Source organism: Podarcis melisellensis (assembly GCF_964234715.1).
Source record: "Podarcis melisellensis genome assembly, chromosome: 7".
In the NCBI taxonomy this organism is placed as follows: Eukaryota; Metazoa; Chordata; class Lepidosauria; order Squamata; family Lacertidae; genus Podarcis; species Podarcis melisellensis.
This window is the reverse complement of record NC_138539.1, coordinates 60,813,621-60,829,793: the sequence shown is the minus strand read 5'-3', so window position 1 is coordinate 60,829,793 and position 16,173 is coordinate 60,813,621. Positions and strand designations below refer to the sequence as shown.

The 16,173-nt window shown below is 43.2% G+C and overlaps 2 protein-coding genes across 11 annotated transcripts in view; one reads left to right on the top strand and one right to left on the bottom strand.

The window, feature by feature from the left end:
- Positions 1-16,173, bottom strand: part of LOC309373793 (TBC1 domain family member 7-like) — a 40,260-nt gene that overhangs the window by 3,002 nt on the left and 21,085 nt on the right. The window lies entirely within an intron of this gene.
- PHACTR1 (phosphatase and actin regulator 1) overlaps positions 1-16,173 on the top strand; it is a gene marked incomplete at its 3' end in the record, with an annotated part of 241,570 nt that overhangs the window by 223,006 nt on the left and 2,391 nt on the right. For 8 of the 9 annotated variants that reach the window (XM_081918227.1, XM_081918226.1, XM_081918229.1 and 5 more), the window contains 4 exons: positions 2,676-2,731; positions 4,214-4,275; positions 12,831-12,971; positions 15,372-15,448. In XM_081918227.1, the coding sequence (XP_081774353.1) occupies positions 2,676-2,731; positions 4,214-4,275; positions 12,831-12,971; positions 15,372-15,448 (336 nt within the window). Of the gene's footprint in view, positions 1-2,675; positions 2,732-4,213; positions 4,276-12,830; positions 12,972-15,371; positions 15,453-16,173 lie in introns of those variants that run through there. The other variant, XM_081918233.1, reaches the window with a different exon arrangement.

The window sequence follows — 16,173 nt, the reverse complement described above, 5'->3', positions numbered from 1 at the left end:
GGAAATGGACAGTGTTAACATACTTTTGCAGTTGACGGTTGGCAGCTTTTACCTACTTTCCTTTTCTGCGAGGTTCAAAGCCCCTTTAACGTTTCCGTGAAAATGCTTGTTTCCACAGCCTGTGTTCCTCCTTTTAACAAGCTGTTCTAATGAGGCTTCTGAAAAGCCATTACATAACACGCTTGCTACGTGTTGCAACGGCCACAACAAAGCTACCCATTGCAATGCTGAACTCTGCAGCTTTATATTTTTATTCCCAGGCCCAGCTAGATAAAGCCACACGTCTAATTGCTTTACAGTCCTAAGGTGAACTCTCTCAAACATCCTCTTTGTGACACTGGCTGTGCACTGTAAGGATAATAATCGTGATTAGTGCTACTTAAACAGAGCTGTCCCCTTTTAAAGTGTGCCCTTGAATATAAGATAGGGTTCTCATGCCATCACCCTGATGAAAAATCTACTTGCAGAAGACAGCAGTGCCCACCACAGTTGCAAAGGCTCTGAGACCTGGCAGAGTGTCTTTCCCACTGGGGAAGCAGCTGAGACTTCTTAAGTCAGAGCTGGATCAGGCCCGTGGGCCAGATCCTTAATTACTCACCCCACAAGCCAACTTTTATGGTCGCCTGTCAGTCACTCAATCTCATAATTGTGCCAGGTGATTGATGCCTGTCAAAGTTCAGAGGAGGTCACTGCAACTGCCGATCAGGTGACTAGGATCTCCAGTCGGACAGTGATGTGGGGCATGCCGCTCCCATCAAGTGACCAGGCCTTCTCCATTGCTGGGGTTGATGTGCGTGGTACCACTTTCCCACTGGGGATGCAACAGTTCCCAGTGTCCCCAATGGGGAAAATGCAACTGGTCCACGCAGCATCTCTCCTATCAGGGGTGTTGGTAGAATGCCTTTCCTTCTGCCAGCCTGAAGGTACGTTTCTTCACCTTCAGGCTGTGGAAGGTGCAGGTGGCACCTTATAGGACTGGGCAGAAGGCAGCCCTGCACACAAGTCTGTGTTCATCTCAGTCCTGCTCTCAAGCATCTGATCAAAGGCTTTTGGTCAGCATTTGTGAGCACCCTTGATCAAATGCTTGAGGCATCCCCTCGTTTGAACTACAGGTGAGGGTCCCACTGGAACTGCTATTTCCCTTATATGTCTCTCTTCAGCCTTTAAAATACAAAAGAAAGAGGCTATGGAGCCAGCAAATGCAAATGCAATATGGCCAAATTAATCCACTAGGAACAATCTGCTGGGACGTTCTCTTGCACATGCCCCATTGAGATGAATGGGAGCAGAGCAGGCATACCTTTCTCTGGTAGTTCCATTCATATGGTTAGGACTTAGCATAGGAGAACTTCATGCAGGTTTGTACCCTTGGAGATCAAGATTTGCAGATAAATTATATAGCTAAACTACAGATAAACTATATTTGAGTAATCATTAGTGCTGTGCCAAAAAGATTCTCCTGTGTTTCCCACCTCCCTAAGTATACTCCATCAGTTAGCGAGAAAAGATAATTGAAAATTATCAAAGGGAAGATAAGATTTCTGTGAAGTTCTCATGGGTAGGTTGCAAGATTTTCATCATGCTTACTTCACTTTTAAGGTGGCAAGGGCTGCTTGTTAAGTATCCCTTTTCCATTCTATGAATTACTCACTGGTGGTCTGCACTCTGTAGGCTTCCCTGGTGCCATCGCTGCAGTTGAAGCCCAGAGGGTAACTTCTCCGAAGGGGATTTTTCAAATCGGGAAGTGAGAGCAGCTGGGGAGGCTGCAGGGTGCTAGTAACACACCTCGCAACAGTAAGGCAAGCTGAAACCCCCACACCTGCTGAGAAATTCTAAGGTGCCCTGAGAATGAGGCAGAAAAATGGAAGCCTCTTTCTCGGGGGAAGGAAGCATTTGAAACCGTAGAGGACAGCTTTCAGCACAGCACTAATAATCATCTGTGGCCTTAGGGAGAATGAGTTACTTGAAGCCAGAGACAAAACTGCTATTGAATGTCGCAGCGAGTTGGGAACAACATTGTTCGCAGCCATCTATGTTTTTCTTACATCACTCTTCCCCCCAGCTCCTTGGCTGCTCTTACGTCCTAAAATATGCTTGCTTTGCAACTGCCCTTTACACCAAATGCTTGCGTTTGTTGTGGGCAAAATATACGCTGGCAGGAGAAAGTGCGTTTGACCACTGTTAATTCGTCATTAAGAAATTGCATAAAGGTTTTCAGAGGGAAAGTGAGGACTGAGGAGGCAAAGAAGAGCCATTATTGTTCTAAGCGTGCTTCGACGTCGCTTCTGGGCTGTTAGCCGCCTTTGTTTCACTGCCTCTTTGGACAAGCAGGCCACAGTTTGGAGGCTCACATAAGCGTAGGGAAGGAAGAGCACGGAGCGGAGCCTGTCATGCTTGCAAGAGCAGGGAGGGAAGAAGATGACAAGTTGAGACACCTGCATCTTCTCTCTCAGCCAGTTAGCCTGAGGTGGAGATGGTAGAGGCAGTCCTGATATGACACGGCGGGTTTGGTTTCCCCTTGGTCAGCAGCAGGAAGGAAACTACCAGGGCACATCATGCCAGGGCAAAGTCGTCTTCCCAGTTTCTGCATTAGGGGGCAAAGAGTAACTCGGGACCACACTGAATGTCTGAGGGCATGATATGGTCCAGAAACTGATCCTGAGCTTTTTCCACAGACGACTGAGCCAGAGGCCAACTGCTGAAGAATTGGAGCAGAGGAACATTCTCAAACGTGAGTAACTGCAAGCTTGTGAGGGGTGTGGGGAGATGGCGTACTCAGGTCTCTGGGCAAAGGGCCCCTTCAGCTCCACCCCTCTCTCTGCTAGAGACAAGCAGGTTTTCGTTGCCCTTTTATTACTGTCCTCCTTCAAAGCAGGTTTCCTGTGAAGCTATATTCACAACACTTGTCTCGAACAGCTATCAGCATTTTCAATTTGGTACTTGGGGGAGAACATCTTTGAGTGACAAGTAGTCAGCCAAGGAAGTCCAGGTTATGCTCTTGTTCTTTTGCAATACACTCCTGTGCATGTTTACTCAGAAGTAAGTTCCACTGATTTAAGCAGGATTTACTTCCAGGTAAATGTGCATAGGGTTGCATCCCTACAGTGAACTGGATACCACCCTGTATGTCTAAGCTTGATGTAGTTAGCAACTGGGTTATAATGAGTAGGTTGTGCTTTTGGAAACTAAGGGTTTGTCGAGATACATGTGATTCCTTACTATGCTCCGCACTCACCTCCTTTAGGTCAGATATACAAGTACGTTTAAGGATTGCACTTAGGGAAAATCCACTCTTCCATTTTGCATATTAAGGATGTGCACAGTGTTAATTGGCTCTCCCTTTTGACAATTACAAAGCCTCCCCAAAGCAATTTTTCAAGTTTTTCTTTTTGGGGGAAAAATACTGTTTAAAACAACAACAATGTGCTAAACAAACACTTTATCTGGTGACTTTGCCAGGCACATGTAAGGCATTCGAAAGGAAAGGCCTGTGTACACAGAGATGTCTATCCAGGTACCTATTTTCCTGCTGTAGGTTAAAAGATAAATCAGCAAAATAGGCCCATTTATGTCTTTTCACTGGCTGCATCAGCTGTAACAGTTTGCAACCAATGATGTTTGTAACTGCATATATTTGAAATAATGTAATGATGAGTGCCATAGAGGATGCTGAGCATTGAGACTTGCAAAGCTGGAGTTCATGGGATCAGATGCAACCAAATTGCATGGATGGCTCATTGCCACAAACTCTCTTCTTATATGCGCAATGCTTCTGGGACTCATTCCAGAAGCTGTTCCATAAAAGCAAAAATTTTACATCAGACTGAACCCTGAGCTGCTTGCCTTATCACTGTGCTCTGCACTGAGGCTGGCAGTGGTATCGTTCCTCTCTTTTCCCCCACAGCTGATAGACCCTGAGGCACAGAGGTAATGGCTGAGGAAGCCCCTTGGCTCCCGGCGTAATAGTTGGCATGAACTGAGCCCAGTTAAAGGAATGAAATTCATGCCAGCACTTAGCCAGAGGAAAAAGGATTTGGATGTTTTGCAAGGTGTACAAAGGAAGGTGTTGGGAAAGAGGTAGCAGGAAGTTGACTGCTCCCAGGCATCCCTCAGAAGGGAAAGACCAAAATATCAATAACCCCATCCCAGTGCTTGCCAGATTTTTCATATTTCACATGTACAACCAGTCTACAACACTGTAAATCTTTTCCAGCGCGGAATGAGCAAGAGGAGCAGGAAGAAAAACGGGAGATAAAGAGAAGATTAACACGCAAGGTAAGAAGTTACTGCTACTTCCTTCCATTCTTGGGGGCCCTTAAAGCTTTTAACTGAATGTTTTAATTCATTGCCATATTTGCCTCTGTTTTTGTGGTTGTTGTTTTTTAAATGCTGAGCAGTTTGTAAAAAGTGCACTAACTCCTTTAGAAAGAACGCTTGAAACATTATCTGTAGTTACCTCTTTTGAAAGCTGCAGAGGGATATTCCTGGGCATGGCAATGCATTCATGTAGTTAGGGTACGTCTCAATGCAATGTGGGTCACCAAGCTGAAAGCAGCTTGTCAGGGGCTCAACAAACTGCCTGGGAGCTCCAAAAATGTCAAGTGCTTAGCAGGTCACCCTGGTTTGCACCTCATGGTAAGTCAAATAGGTAAGGCTTATTGGAAGTGTGTGGATGTGCTGTCTCCCAGAGAGGAGCTTACACCACCTTTGCTTTTTCCCAACCCTTTTGGCTCAGCATGGTGTGACAGCTAAACCAAGGTTTGGCTTTGCATACTGTCCAAAAGAAGGTAGCTTAAGCATAAGCCTGAATTCAGATGACACACTCTGCCAAACCTTGGCCTAGCTATCTTGCTGACCAGCAAGAAGCAAAGTTTCTCAGGGCACCACTCATATACTGGGGAAACTACTGGGGCACCTCTTTTCTGTAGTGAAAGCAGGCTGATGTTCCTGTAGGTTGGAGGGATATGAGTCAGACAGACATAGGACAGAATGGAAAGTGCAACATTTTTTTAAAAATGAACCAGATAAATATGGCCTCAATGTGTCAGAAACATTTCTCTTCCCCCAGGCCTTTGGCAAATGAACAACCGATCACTTTTTAAACAGGGGTGTGTTGTTTTTGCTTATTACTATGTTATTTGTTTTTTGTGTTTTTATATAGTAAATGGCCCTGCGATCCTCACATGAACGGCAGTATAATAGTAGTATCAATATCAATAGGGTTTACCGCTCAATCCTATGGATGTTTACTCAGATGCAAGTTCCACTGAGTTCAGTGGGACTTACTCTCATATATAAGTGCACATAGGATTGCTACCTTAAGCTTAAAGTTGAACGATTTTAAGTGGAACTGTGAGCTGGTCAGTTTAGTCAGTGAGCCTATGCCTGACTGTAATCATCAGTGTTTTCGAGGTAGAAAATTGCAGGGTTTAGTCATACATACTGCATGCATCCATTACACATTATCTTGTATGCGTGATGTTGTAAGCTCACATGCAGCCATGCATCTCCATCCAATATATAGCAGTTCCTGTTTTTCAGTCTGTGTAAGAGATCACCCAAGACACATTTATCTATTTGTGCGTGAATCTTCATATGCTAAATTTATCTTCTCAAGATCAGACAGGCATCAAAAAGCAAGCGGCACAGAGAGTACTACTCCAGAAGGAAAAGGTGATTGTTATTCCTTTAGAGTAAAGCCACACAAAAAGGAAATACTAGGCTGTGCAGAAGGAAATGCTTTGTGAAGGTTTAGAGTGTCGCTTTTTTTCTAAAAGCGCTCAGCGTTGGCCTAATTCTGTTCTTGTTGAATGCGACATCTCCCCAACACCACTTGTGATACATTAAACTGAAGAATAGATGTTTAAGAATGGAAGCCTGGTTATTTGTCACATTTGAACCAGATGGGAATAAATCATTAGAGTTTTTTTGAGAGAATATTTATGTACTATTAGTAAAAGATCGGAAAACCTTCTAATGCATGAAAATTACACCACCGTCAACACATATTTACCTGAACTCATGAAAAAAGGCCTTTACAAATCACTCTTTCTTGTAAGCTGATAGATTTAGTTGCAACTTTTAATTGCATTTATTTCCTTTATTACATTTATATATACATTTCTCTTCCAAGGATCTCAGAGTAGTGTACGTAGTTCTCATTCTCCCTGTTTCATCCTCACAACAATTCTGAGAGGTAGGTTAGGCTAAGAGACAGTGACTGTCCCAAGATCACCCAGTGAACTTCATGGCTGAGTGTGGGGTTCAAACCCTGGTCTCCCAGGTCATAGTCCAGCACTCTAACCATTGTGCCACACATGCATTGAGAGGAGAGGGAGGGGAAGTTCCACTGTACAGCCACAAGTCTTTGCACTAATGGAACTACTTTTCTTTGAATGCTGCCCTAGGCATCTTAGAATCCTGTTGAGGACAGTGGGAGTGCTTAACTTTGGCTTGACTGTGCACATTAACCCGAAGCCTCTAAAATCCAGAGCACATTTTCAGGATGGGTAAGGGCCATAGTTCAGTGATAGAGCATCTTTTTTGCATACAGAAGGTCCCAGATTCAGCCCCCGGCATCACCAAGTAGGCTGGTGGAGAACCCTGTCTGAAATTGTGGAGAGCTGCTGCCCAGCAGTGTGGGCAGTAATGAGCTAGATGGGTCATTGGTTTGAGTCCACATAAGGCAGCTTATTGTCTTCCTATTTGCATAACTTCATTTCCCCAGCTGCATAAAGGCAATCTCTTTCTCTCTGTGCCTCTGTTTCATTTATAAAGCAAAACAATGCTAGCAAATGGTTTGCAGGTCAGTCATTTTCTTCGTTGACCTCCTGTTGTCTCAGAGCAGCAGCAGAGTGTGAGAAATAATGGGATCTTGAGAGTGGTGTGACCAGCCAGAGGAGGAGGAGATTAGGTGAGAAAACAGAAGCTGCTGTTAATTTGGATAAATTGTGTTTCTCATCGAAAACAAAGAAACTTCAAGGGGCAGAATTCCCTGTGCCACTCCTGGCCCCCGTCTAAGACACACTTGGCCTTCTCCACCATGTCTTAAACCCAAATAGGCAGGAGGTTTTTGTGCTGCTACAAATTGGATTCTCTGCCTCTGGACACTGAATCCTGCAAGAAACAGGTGTGCTGATGCAACAAAGAGGGAAGGGGTAATGCGACAGGACATTATCAACACCTGAGTTGTTGTCATAGTAATAGCTGAAACACCAAGGAAATTCTCAGCATGTCAGACCACATTTCATGCTTCTCGCAGACACTTTGCACAGGATGTTATTTTATATTCCTGGTCTGTGGCTTCGCATGGTAGCCCCACCCACGTTGGTCTGCCCTGCTTTGGAAACCAAGGGAATTCAGCTTTGTGAGATATTGGACTGGAAATTGGCTTAGTATCAACATTTGAAATGAACAGCTTTTATTTATTTAAGCTACAGCACAGGTGTGGATATTTGAGGGTATCTGTAGCCAGCTGATGACACAGACAGTGAGTGCTTGCATTGCACCTAGTGGCCCGGAAGGCAAACCGACTTGTCTTCAGCAAAGGCAGAGCATTGTTGCCTGCTCCCTGGATCAACAGATCAAGGTGAATGTAGTTGAGAGGCACCCCAAGGCACAGTGAGTGGGCTGCATATATTCTGTGCAGTGTATAGGAGCCTGGTACTATACGTGCTATCTTATACTCTGGCACTATTGCCCAATGAGACATGCTATTTCTAGTAGCATAGATAGCTCTGGTGAGATTTAGACTACTACTTTTTGGGGGAGGTGGGGATCCCATTGCAGTCAAGATGTTGCAGAACTACAGCTTCCATCATCCCTGACCATTGGCTATGCTGGCAGGAGCAGAGGGGAGTTTTGGTCCAACAACACCTGGAACGGTCACCAACACTGATTTATCACATCATAACTGTTGTACTATCTAGTTTGGTGAATATGGCCATTTGGCCAACCAATTGCCCATGGGGTCCAGCTACATGGAAAGCCAAGTACTATCACCACCTTCCTTCTCTGGACTTCTGTGGTGTTGTGGGAGTATAACACTCAGTTCTAGCCATACAGTTAGAACTGCCAAGTGAGGCCAATGAAACAGTGAGAGATTGTCTGAATATACCCTGTCTGCTCGCTTCACTGGAACAGTCGGAGCAAACACTGGGAGCATCTCTTGAACACACTTTGTTAAAATGAGTGAGAGTTGTGCCAAGGAATGTTCTCCCGCACAGCTCCCTATTTGTGCCATAAAGCTTAGGCACCAGAAATCCCCAGTGGGTTGTTCTTATTTACTGGTGTGAAATCAAAGTCAAGTTCAAGGGTGTTTTTTCATGATTGTCACAGGCATCAACTAAGTCTGTTCCTTACATGGAAGTGCTGTGAAAGAGAGAAAATGTCAGCTGTGTAAAAGCATCCAAGAGCTTGCTTGAGAGAGAACGCATTTCATTGGTGTTTTTGCATGTGCTATAATATGGAAAAAATGGACGAATGCCACTAGCTTTGGCAAGAGTGCAAGTGACCTTTGCTGTGTGTGTCCTGCGCTGTTAATACCTGCATACAAGCTGCTGCTGCGATTCAGTTCTTGCCCATATTCCTTCTAGCCACTGCTCTAGATATCTTGGTCTTGGGCAGAATTCTATGCCACACCCTACATTTGGAGTGGAATCAATTCTTCAGATATGCAGAGGGCCACAGAGCAGACTAATGCTCAGTGAAAATATTATGGTTTTAAGCCCCTAGTAGTAACTTGTACTTGCTCCAAGCCTTCAGTCCCTGCTTAGCTATATTCTGAAGGAACCATAGCTGTTCCTTTCAAGCTTGCTTTTTATCTTGTTTATTTATTTATAGTTTATTTTATTTATTAAATTTCTATACCAACCTTCGAGGATCACAGGATGGTTTACAATATATTAAAAACCCCATAAATGCACAACAATATAAAAAACCCAAAAATGTACAACACAGTAAGAAGCAAAAACAATTACCCCCACCCCAATTTAAAAGGCCATATAGATTGTTTAATTAGCCAAAGGCCTGGTTGTAGAGGAAAGTTTTTGCCTGGTGGCTAAAGATATGTAACGAAGGTGCCAGGTGAGCCTCTCTGGGAGTACACAGGGAATTTTAGGATCAGGTTCAGCTTGAGCTGTGCCACAATGTATATATAGGACATCTTCACTCCGAATCACGTTCTAAAGCATTAACCCAAAATAACAGAAGCTTCCTATATGGATGGGCGATGAAAGCCTCAGTCAGGCGAAGGACAGGATGAGGAAGATAACTGGATAGAACCCGAGCTCATTTCCTTACAAAGCAGATTAAGTGTTTCCTCCTTTCTGTTCAAAGCCTTCATTCCGTTAGCGTTTTCCCAACCATCACAAGACAAGTTAATTGCTTTAAAATCACAGTTGTAATTATTCATGACAAGGAACTCTTGCTTTCTTAAGACTTGTTCACCTAGCTCAGTTTCCTCTGGAGCAGGGACTAAGCAATACCCACAGGTCATATCCCTCCCACTAAAGATCGCTCCCTGGAGCAATCAGTCCATGAATGAGTCATGTTCCCAGGCTGGGGGGAAACCCTTAATAGGTCAGATATAATCCCGCAGGTCCTAAAGTTGCCCATCTCAGCTCCAGAGTCTGATCAGTGTGAAAGTTCCTGCTGTCCTGTACTCAAGCATCACTTTTCTCTTATTCCCTAAAAACACAGAATGTGCTGATGACAGTAGAAAATGACTTCACTATTCAGTCTAAATCATTGTTTTAAGTCTATATTTAGCTTACAAGCTCTTCTTTTTTGATCCCTTGTCATCACAAAAATATAAATAAGAACATGATGTTTTTCAAAGGCACGCTACATTTGAATAGCATCCAGAATCTGTGACAAACAGCCCAAAGCTTTGAACTGGGTGATAACGCTGGCACTTCATCCTTAATTTATGCTGTGGTGGGGAAACATCACATGAGCAGAGAGGGTGGAACTCCACATTTACTTTTGAGTGCACAAGCTTTTAATCCAATCTTTGATATTCCCAGGGTCAGGTTTCAGGGGACTTGTTGCTTATTTGATTTAGGACAGCATGCAAAATAAATAAATCATTGTGGAGTTATGATGATGGCGGTGGCGGCGGCAGCAGCAAAGATAAAAATGTCCTCTTTGTAGTTCAGTGATGTCTGTAACTCAAATTTAGCTGTCACTGTGTAATGGGGAAGCACAAGATCACATGCACTTAGGCTGCATAGAATGAGGCTACTGTTTTGTAGATGCAAAAAAAAAAAATCTGCCAGCCTTACACAGGGATATTGCCGGCCATCTTTTATTGGTTTATGGCAGAGTTGGGAACCTCAGGAGCAGGAGGCCAAGTGTGTCCCTCCAAGTCTGTCTTCTTGGCCCTTGAGACTCTCATTATACCACACTCCCTTGTATTTTTGCCTGGCTGGAATATATCCTTGAACTCCAGGAATCTGGCTGGAGAATAAAGACAGAGGCGTGTGCAAACCAGCCCTACTTCACAACGCTAACATTTACATGTATTGCTCCGCCCACCTTTGCCTTTGGCTCCACCCACCACATGTATCCCTCAGAAGATTTCCCAGATGGGAATGCAGTCCTCTGAAAAAGGTTCCGTGCCCCTGGTCTCTGGTGAGATGCTTTCAACTGTTAGGATTCTAGCTCAAAGGAATGGGTAGGCAAACAGAGATTCCAGGCAGGCCTAGATGCATTGTTCAAAAAACAGCAGCAAGGGTATTTTTGGTGACCTATGCACTGAAGGATGAGAAATACAAGCTATAGTCCCTGGTTGTATTTATAACCTGCCTGGGGGCTTTCACTCTATCAGAGTTGAATTATTACTCTGCTCTAGGCAGCACATGTCTGAAAGAGGCATGGCTTCATAAGCGCTTTGTAATGCTTAGACAGGAAAAATGTTTCCCACCCAAGAGGCCTGTTGCATGCAGAATTTTGTGTGCAGCCGACAGTGAAATGAATTTTCTGCATGTGCATTCTGACATAGCATTAGCTAAAAGGACTTGGGCTCTATCCAACTCAGCACGACTGGAGTTCCACTCACACAACTCTAGCTTTCCTTTCCTCTCTTTCCCCCTTCAGCTCCCTGCATGGCCTCAGAATCTCCTGCAGAGGGTCCAATGTTCTAGAGCAGATTTTGAAGAGAGGGGGAGGAGAGGGAGCTGCAGGGGGAGGGGAGGAAGGGGAAGCGACTGGAATTGTGTTCACCTTAATACAACCCTATATCTCTGAAAAATACTGCAGGGGTTACAAAGAAAATAGGGGCTTGTGTAACCCCTGTAGCAACCACTTTTGCTAAATCACCGGGACCAATTTTGTTGACGTCCTTAAGCTTCCAGCTACTTTTCCAGTTAATAGCGTTTTAGTAGAAGTGGCGTGATATTCTTCATAGTCCCCTCATCCCAGTCCAAAAACACATTTAAGATTAGGTTATCAACTGCTGCACCAGTATCAGATCATAAAGCATGAGGCCATTGTTGGATTTGCATTACAAGGTCCTACTGGGTAGAGTGGCCATGCTCCCATGAGTAGCAAAGTGAATTCAGCTATTTCATTTCAGGTTTCTCGCCTCTTCTTTAGGCTGGGGAAAGGATTCTATTTTAGACAGCCCTAAAGCTTGCCATTGAATATCCACTGGCATGGCCATGAAAGGAAAGCCCTTAATTCACCCCTGTTATTGAATGTAAATTAAATTAAACCTAAAGTCAGTCTAGATAGTTGTAAGAGATAAGGCCTAGCATCAACAGGACCTAAGATCAAATTTAGGGTTGCAGCATTCTTCCAGAATTGCGATTAGAGTAGCTCCTGACAAATGGAACAAAAATGCTGCTCTTATCTATGGTTGCAAAGATGAAACTGATTGGACATAATTTAAGAGAGGCATTTGTGTAACATACTGATCTCAACAGGTTGCCCCAACCCTTGGAAAATCCCTGTAATTCTGCTTACTTTATTAAAAGTTCAGTGCATTCAAGGGGAATATAAGTCCTTTTCAGCCATACTCTGCTCTTGGGTAAATGCCTATCACCAACTATTAAATATACGGACTTAACAGTATGACAGAAGTATGACAGATTTGTGAAGACCTCTCCGAGCACTGTTGTCCTACTTTTTTTACTGCATTAGAAATAATTGTTTTGGTACAATGAAGATTGTTGTATGCCAAACACTCTTTCAGTTGGTAGGCCACCAACAGCATATCTGACTACTGCCCCATATACTCCTCCTCAATAATTCTGAGTAAATGTGCATGTGCTGGAAGTAACAACTGGGGAAGCTTAATCAACATACTTCAGCCTTACTTTCTATGGGAAAAAGTACCATGAAATCAAATAAATGCAGAGTCATAAACAGCAAGCAAGGAAAGCAGTGTTAATTGCCTCCATGTGTCTCTACAGTCTGACATATCAGGTAAGTTTTCTCTAGTTTTTGAAAAGTGGACATTGCACATCCATGATGCCACCACCAAGAAGGCACTTTAACAAGGTGCCCTGTCTTGGACTCCCTCAACATTTGATGGAGTTATGAAGAATCAGTGGTGGGTGTGAAATTAACAAATCATGCATTCAGTCCAGTATTCAGAAATAATAGGCAGCCTTTTAGTACAAGAGATGTCTCTTGGTGGCCTCACATCTAATGTTAAGATGGCAGAAACAGCGGTTAAAAACCAGCCACTGGACACAGATGAGGAACTGGAAAATAAAGCAGCATTTCTCTTAACTTCCCCTCTCCCCTTCCCTTTGGTCAGCACAAGAAATCAGTGTATCGCTTTGGGGAAGAATGACATTTTGGAACACTTCTCTTTTTCCCTACAGCTAAGTCAAAGGCCAACAGTAGAAGAGCTGCGCGAAAGGAAAATTCTCATCCGCTTTAGTGATTATGTGGAAGTGGCAGATGCTCAGGACTATGACAGGCGGGCAGACAAGCCATGGACACGGCTCACAGCTGCTGACAAGGTACGTAGCTTAGGGGAAGCCTTGGGCTTGAGCCTTGGTCTAATGCAGGGGTAGCTAACGTAGGACTGTAATTTTCATCAGCCCCAACCAGCATGGTCCATAGTCACTGATGATGGGAGCTCATCAGCACCCTCCACAATGTCCTTGCATAAGTCTATTTGCATAAGCCCATTTGTTAATTAATCTATGGTTTCTTCAATGCACAGAAATTCATATTGAAATATGCATTTTTAACATCTTTTCTCCCAAAGAACGAATGCTTAAGTGTGTTTTTATCTTGATGTACACATTTTTATAAGCTGTTGAGCCAAAAATTGCATCAGAAAATTTGGGGAAGTGCAAAAACCAAAGGATGACTGTGGTTGGATCTGCACAATAGTCTAGGAGGTGCAGTTCAAGTCAGCTCATACAAGGAATTTGCAAAAGAATTGCTTCTTAAAGCATGCCTGTTTGATGGAGCTACAACTGGATTTTTTGTGCTTTCCCTGCCAAGTCTCTTTAATTTTCCCATCACAAACATTAGCTTACACTTGCTTAAATTTGCATTAATTCCAGTAAAATCTGTAGGACATTTACACCATCACCAAACCTGGCATGAGGGAAATCAAGCCTGTAATTATTTGAGAAATACTTTGTTGACAACACTTGCATGCATTTTTTTGCTGAGCAATTCCACCAGAGGAATAGATTTTGCAAGCTGTTTCTGTACAGGATACCACAGAACTGAGATAAGAAATTATTCTGTCTTTACTTACCGTGGCACTCAGGCTTGCCACATATTCAACCATGGAGTGACAATAAGGTCTGTGTTTCTTAAGGTGATAGCTATGTTTTGTCAATCTTTATTCTCAGTCCCAGTGGTCTCTTTAATGTCTGGTTTAATGTACCAAGTATCTTGAGTTACAAAAAGAGGCCTTCTTGCAACACACCACCTATCTTACATCTATCTCCCAAAACTGTTTGACTGGAGACAGTAGAATAAAAGGTATTTTTCCATGGAAAATGGTACCCCTTTCAAACCACACCCAGACCTCTTAAAAACCACAGTCTTTCACCAGTCTTGGTTAGATCTGAGTTAGATCTGGCCTCTCAGGATACAGTCTAGCCTATCAAGCCCCCATTGATTCTGTGTGGATTTCTGCCATCACAGAACCTACGGTGAAAAATAAGCAGCACAGGAGATAACACAGATACATTATAAATCACTCAACATTTGTGTGCTAGAAGAAGAGGTCATGTGCACTCTTCCGGAGAGTTCATCTTTGCAGCCTGATTGTCCTCCTGCAGTTAGTGGCATGTCTATTCCTGTTTGTGAGGATGCTTTATCACAGCTTGGAGGAAAGTCAAACTGACAGCTTTCACTAAAAGGAGACAGTTAATGCTCTATGGTATTTGCCCGTGCTCCTGATGGACAAGATTTGACTTCCGTCTTGAAAGATGTGATATACCCCTTTTGAAAATTCTTTTGACACTGTTAGATTGATGTAGAAGAATCTCTAGTAGAAATTGAAATGTGGTCTGAGGTTGTTGGGTCTTCAGCAGCAAAAGACCCAGGTCGTAAGATTTAAGTAGTGATGACCTTTGGGCAGAGTGATCTCCATTAAATCTGTCTTTTTCCTGGTTGGTGTGATGATTTTTGTTTGGCAGATCTGTGTTCCCAAAGTCCAGTGTGTAAGAACTAGGAATGAGTACCAAAGTCACCAGCATAGGACAAGGGAACTCAAGAAGTATGTCTCTGCCTCGTGGCTTCTTCTGTGGCTAGCAGGCAAAAGCTCATGCAACTCTCCCCCCCCCCTTTTTGAAATAAAATACAGCCATCATATGTGTCAAATGCACACTCAGTATTTACAAGTGCATGAGTTTTTGCCTTCTACAGTACAAGCCATTTTGAAGATCAAAAACTGCACAAGGTTCCTGTTTTCATATTTGGTGAGAGTGTACCATGGTCCATGCCTTTTGGGGGAAAGTCTTTTATCTATCTCTCCTAATTCGGCAATTGCTTTACTCTCACTAGATTTAACCCTAAATTCTACCCTTATATCTAAAGAATTAATTTCCTTCCTGTTCACAGCAGCTACAATAGTTATCCTTTTCTTAAAATAGTCAGCAATTCTGTGCATGCATACTTGGGAGAAATGTCCCATTAGACCGTGGCCCTTGCTTCTAGTCAATATGTATTGGATCCAGGTGTACAACATACTGACAGGTGAGCATCCCAAGTGTCACCCAGGCTGCTGTAACGTATCACATTCCGAGCGGTGGCTCTAGCAAGCTACTGATCTGGTAAGAGACGGACCACTTTCCATTTGGTGCCCATCTATTCATAATTTAGAAAAGTGGAGTGTACCTTCAGACTGCTTTTCAGCTGCATATTTACGTGCTTCTATTTGTCCCCTGCAGGCGGCAATTCGCAAAGAGCTCAATGAGTTTAAAAGCACTGAAATGGAAGTTCACGAATTAAGCAGGCATTTAACAAGGTGAGATGCTTTTTTTAAATAATAATAATTAAAAATTACTGAAAAAGCAGATTTCCAGTACAAACTCCATCAGCATAAGGCCCATATGTAGCCCTGACCAATATTTGGTTTAAAAAAAATCTCCAGGAGCCCTTCATTGTCGGTATGTATTTAATTTTTTTGTATACTATTGATCTGTAGTATTACTAGATGTAAGGCTTGCCTTGGGCTGTATACAATGAAATTTGCAACTACATTCGCAGCTTCATTTCCATAGAAGCAAAAACATGGCAGGAATGGTGTATACATATATTTACTATTATTATGCAAAGGGGGGTGGTTTAGCCCTGGAATTTTTTCCAGATGGGTAATAAAGGTCTACATTTCTGTTTCTGAAAAGGCTGATGTACCACTCAACTTTGTATCACAGAATTTAAGAACTTATGAAGAGTCCTGCTGGGTCAGACCAAAGGATTGAATGTTGCATGGAGTGTGTTTGTGTATGGACCAGTTATACTGGGAAACCTCTTATCTATTTGAACACAGAATCCTACCCTCCTAACCCTGTGACAGGAAACCACCAGGGCTCGTTTTCCATGTCTATTTGTACCTATTCCCCCCCCATCTTGATTTTTATGCTGTTGAGTCATCCCACTTACACAAACCCCCAATAAGCCCCTATTATAAAATCATTAGGAAGGTAATGAGATCTTTGTGCCATTATGGAAATGAGTAATGGGCAGACT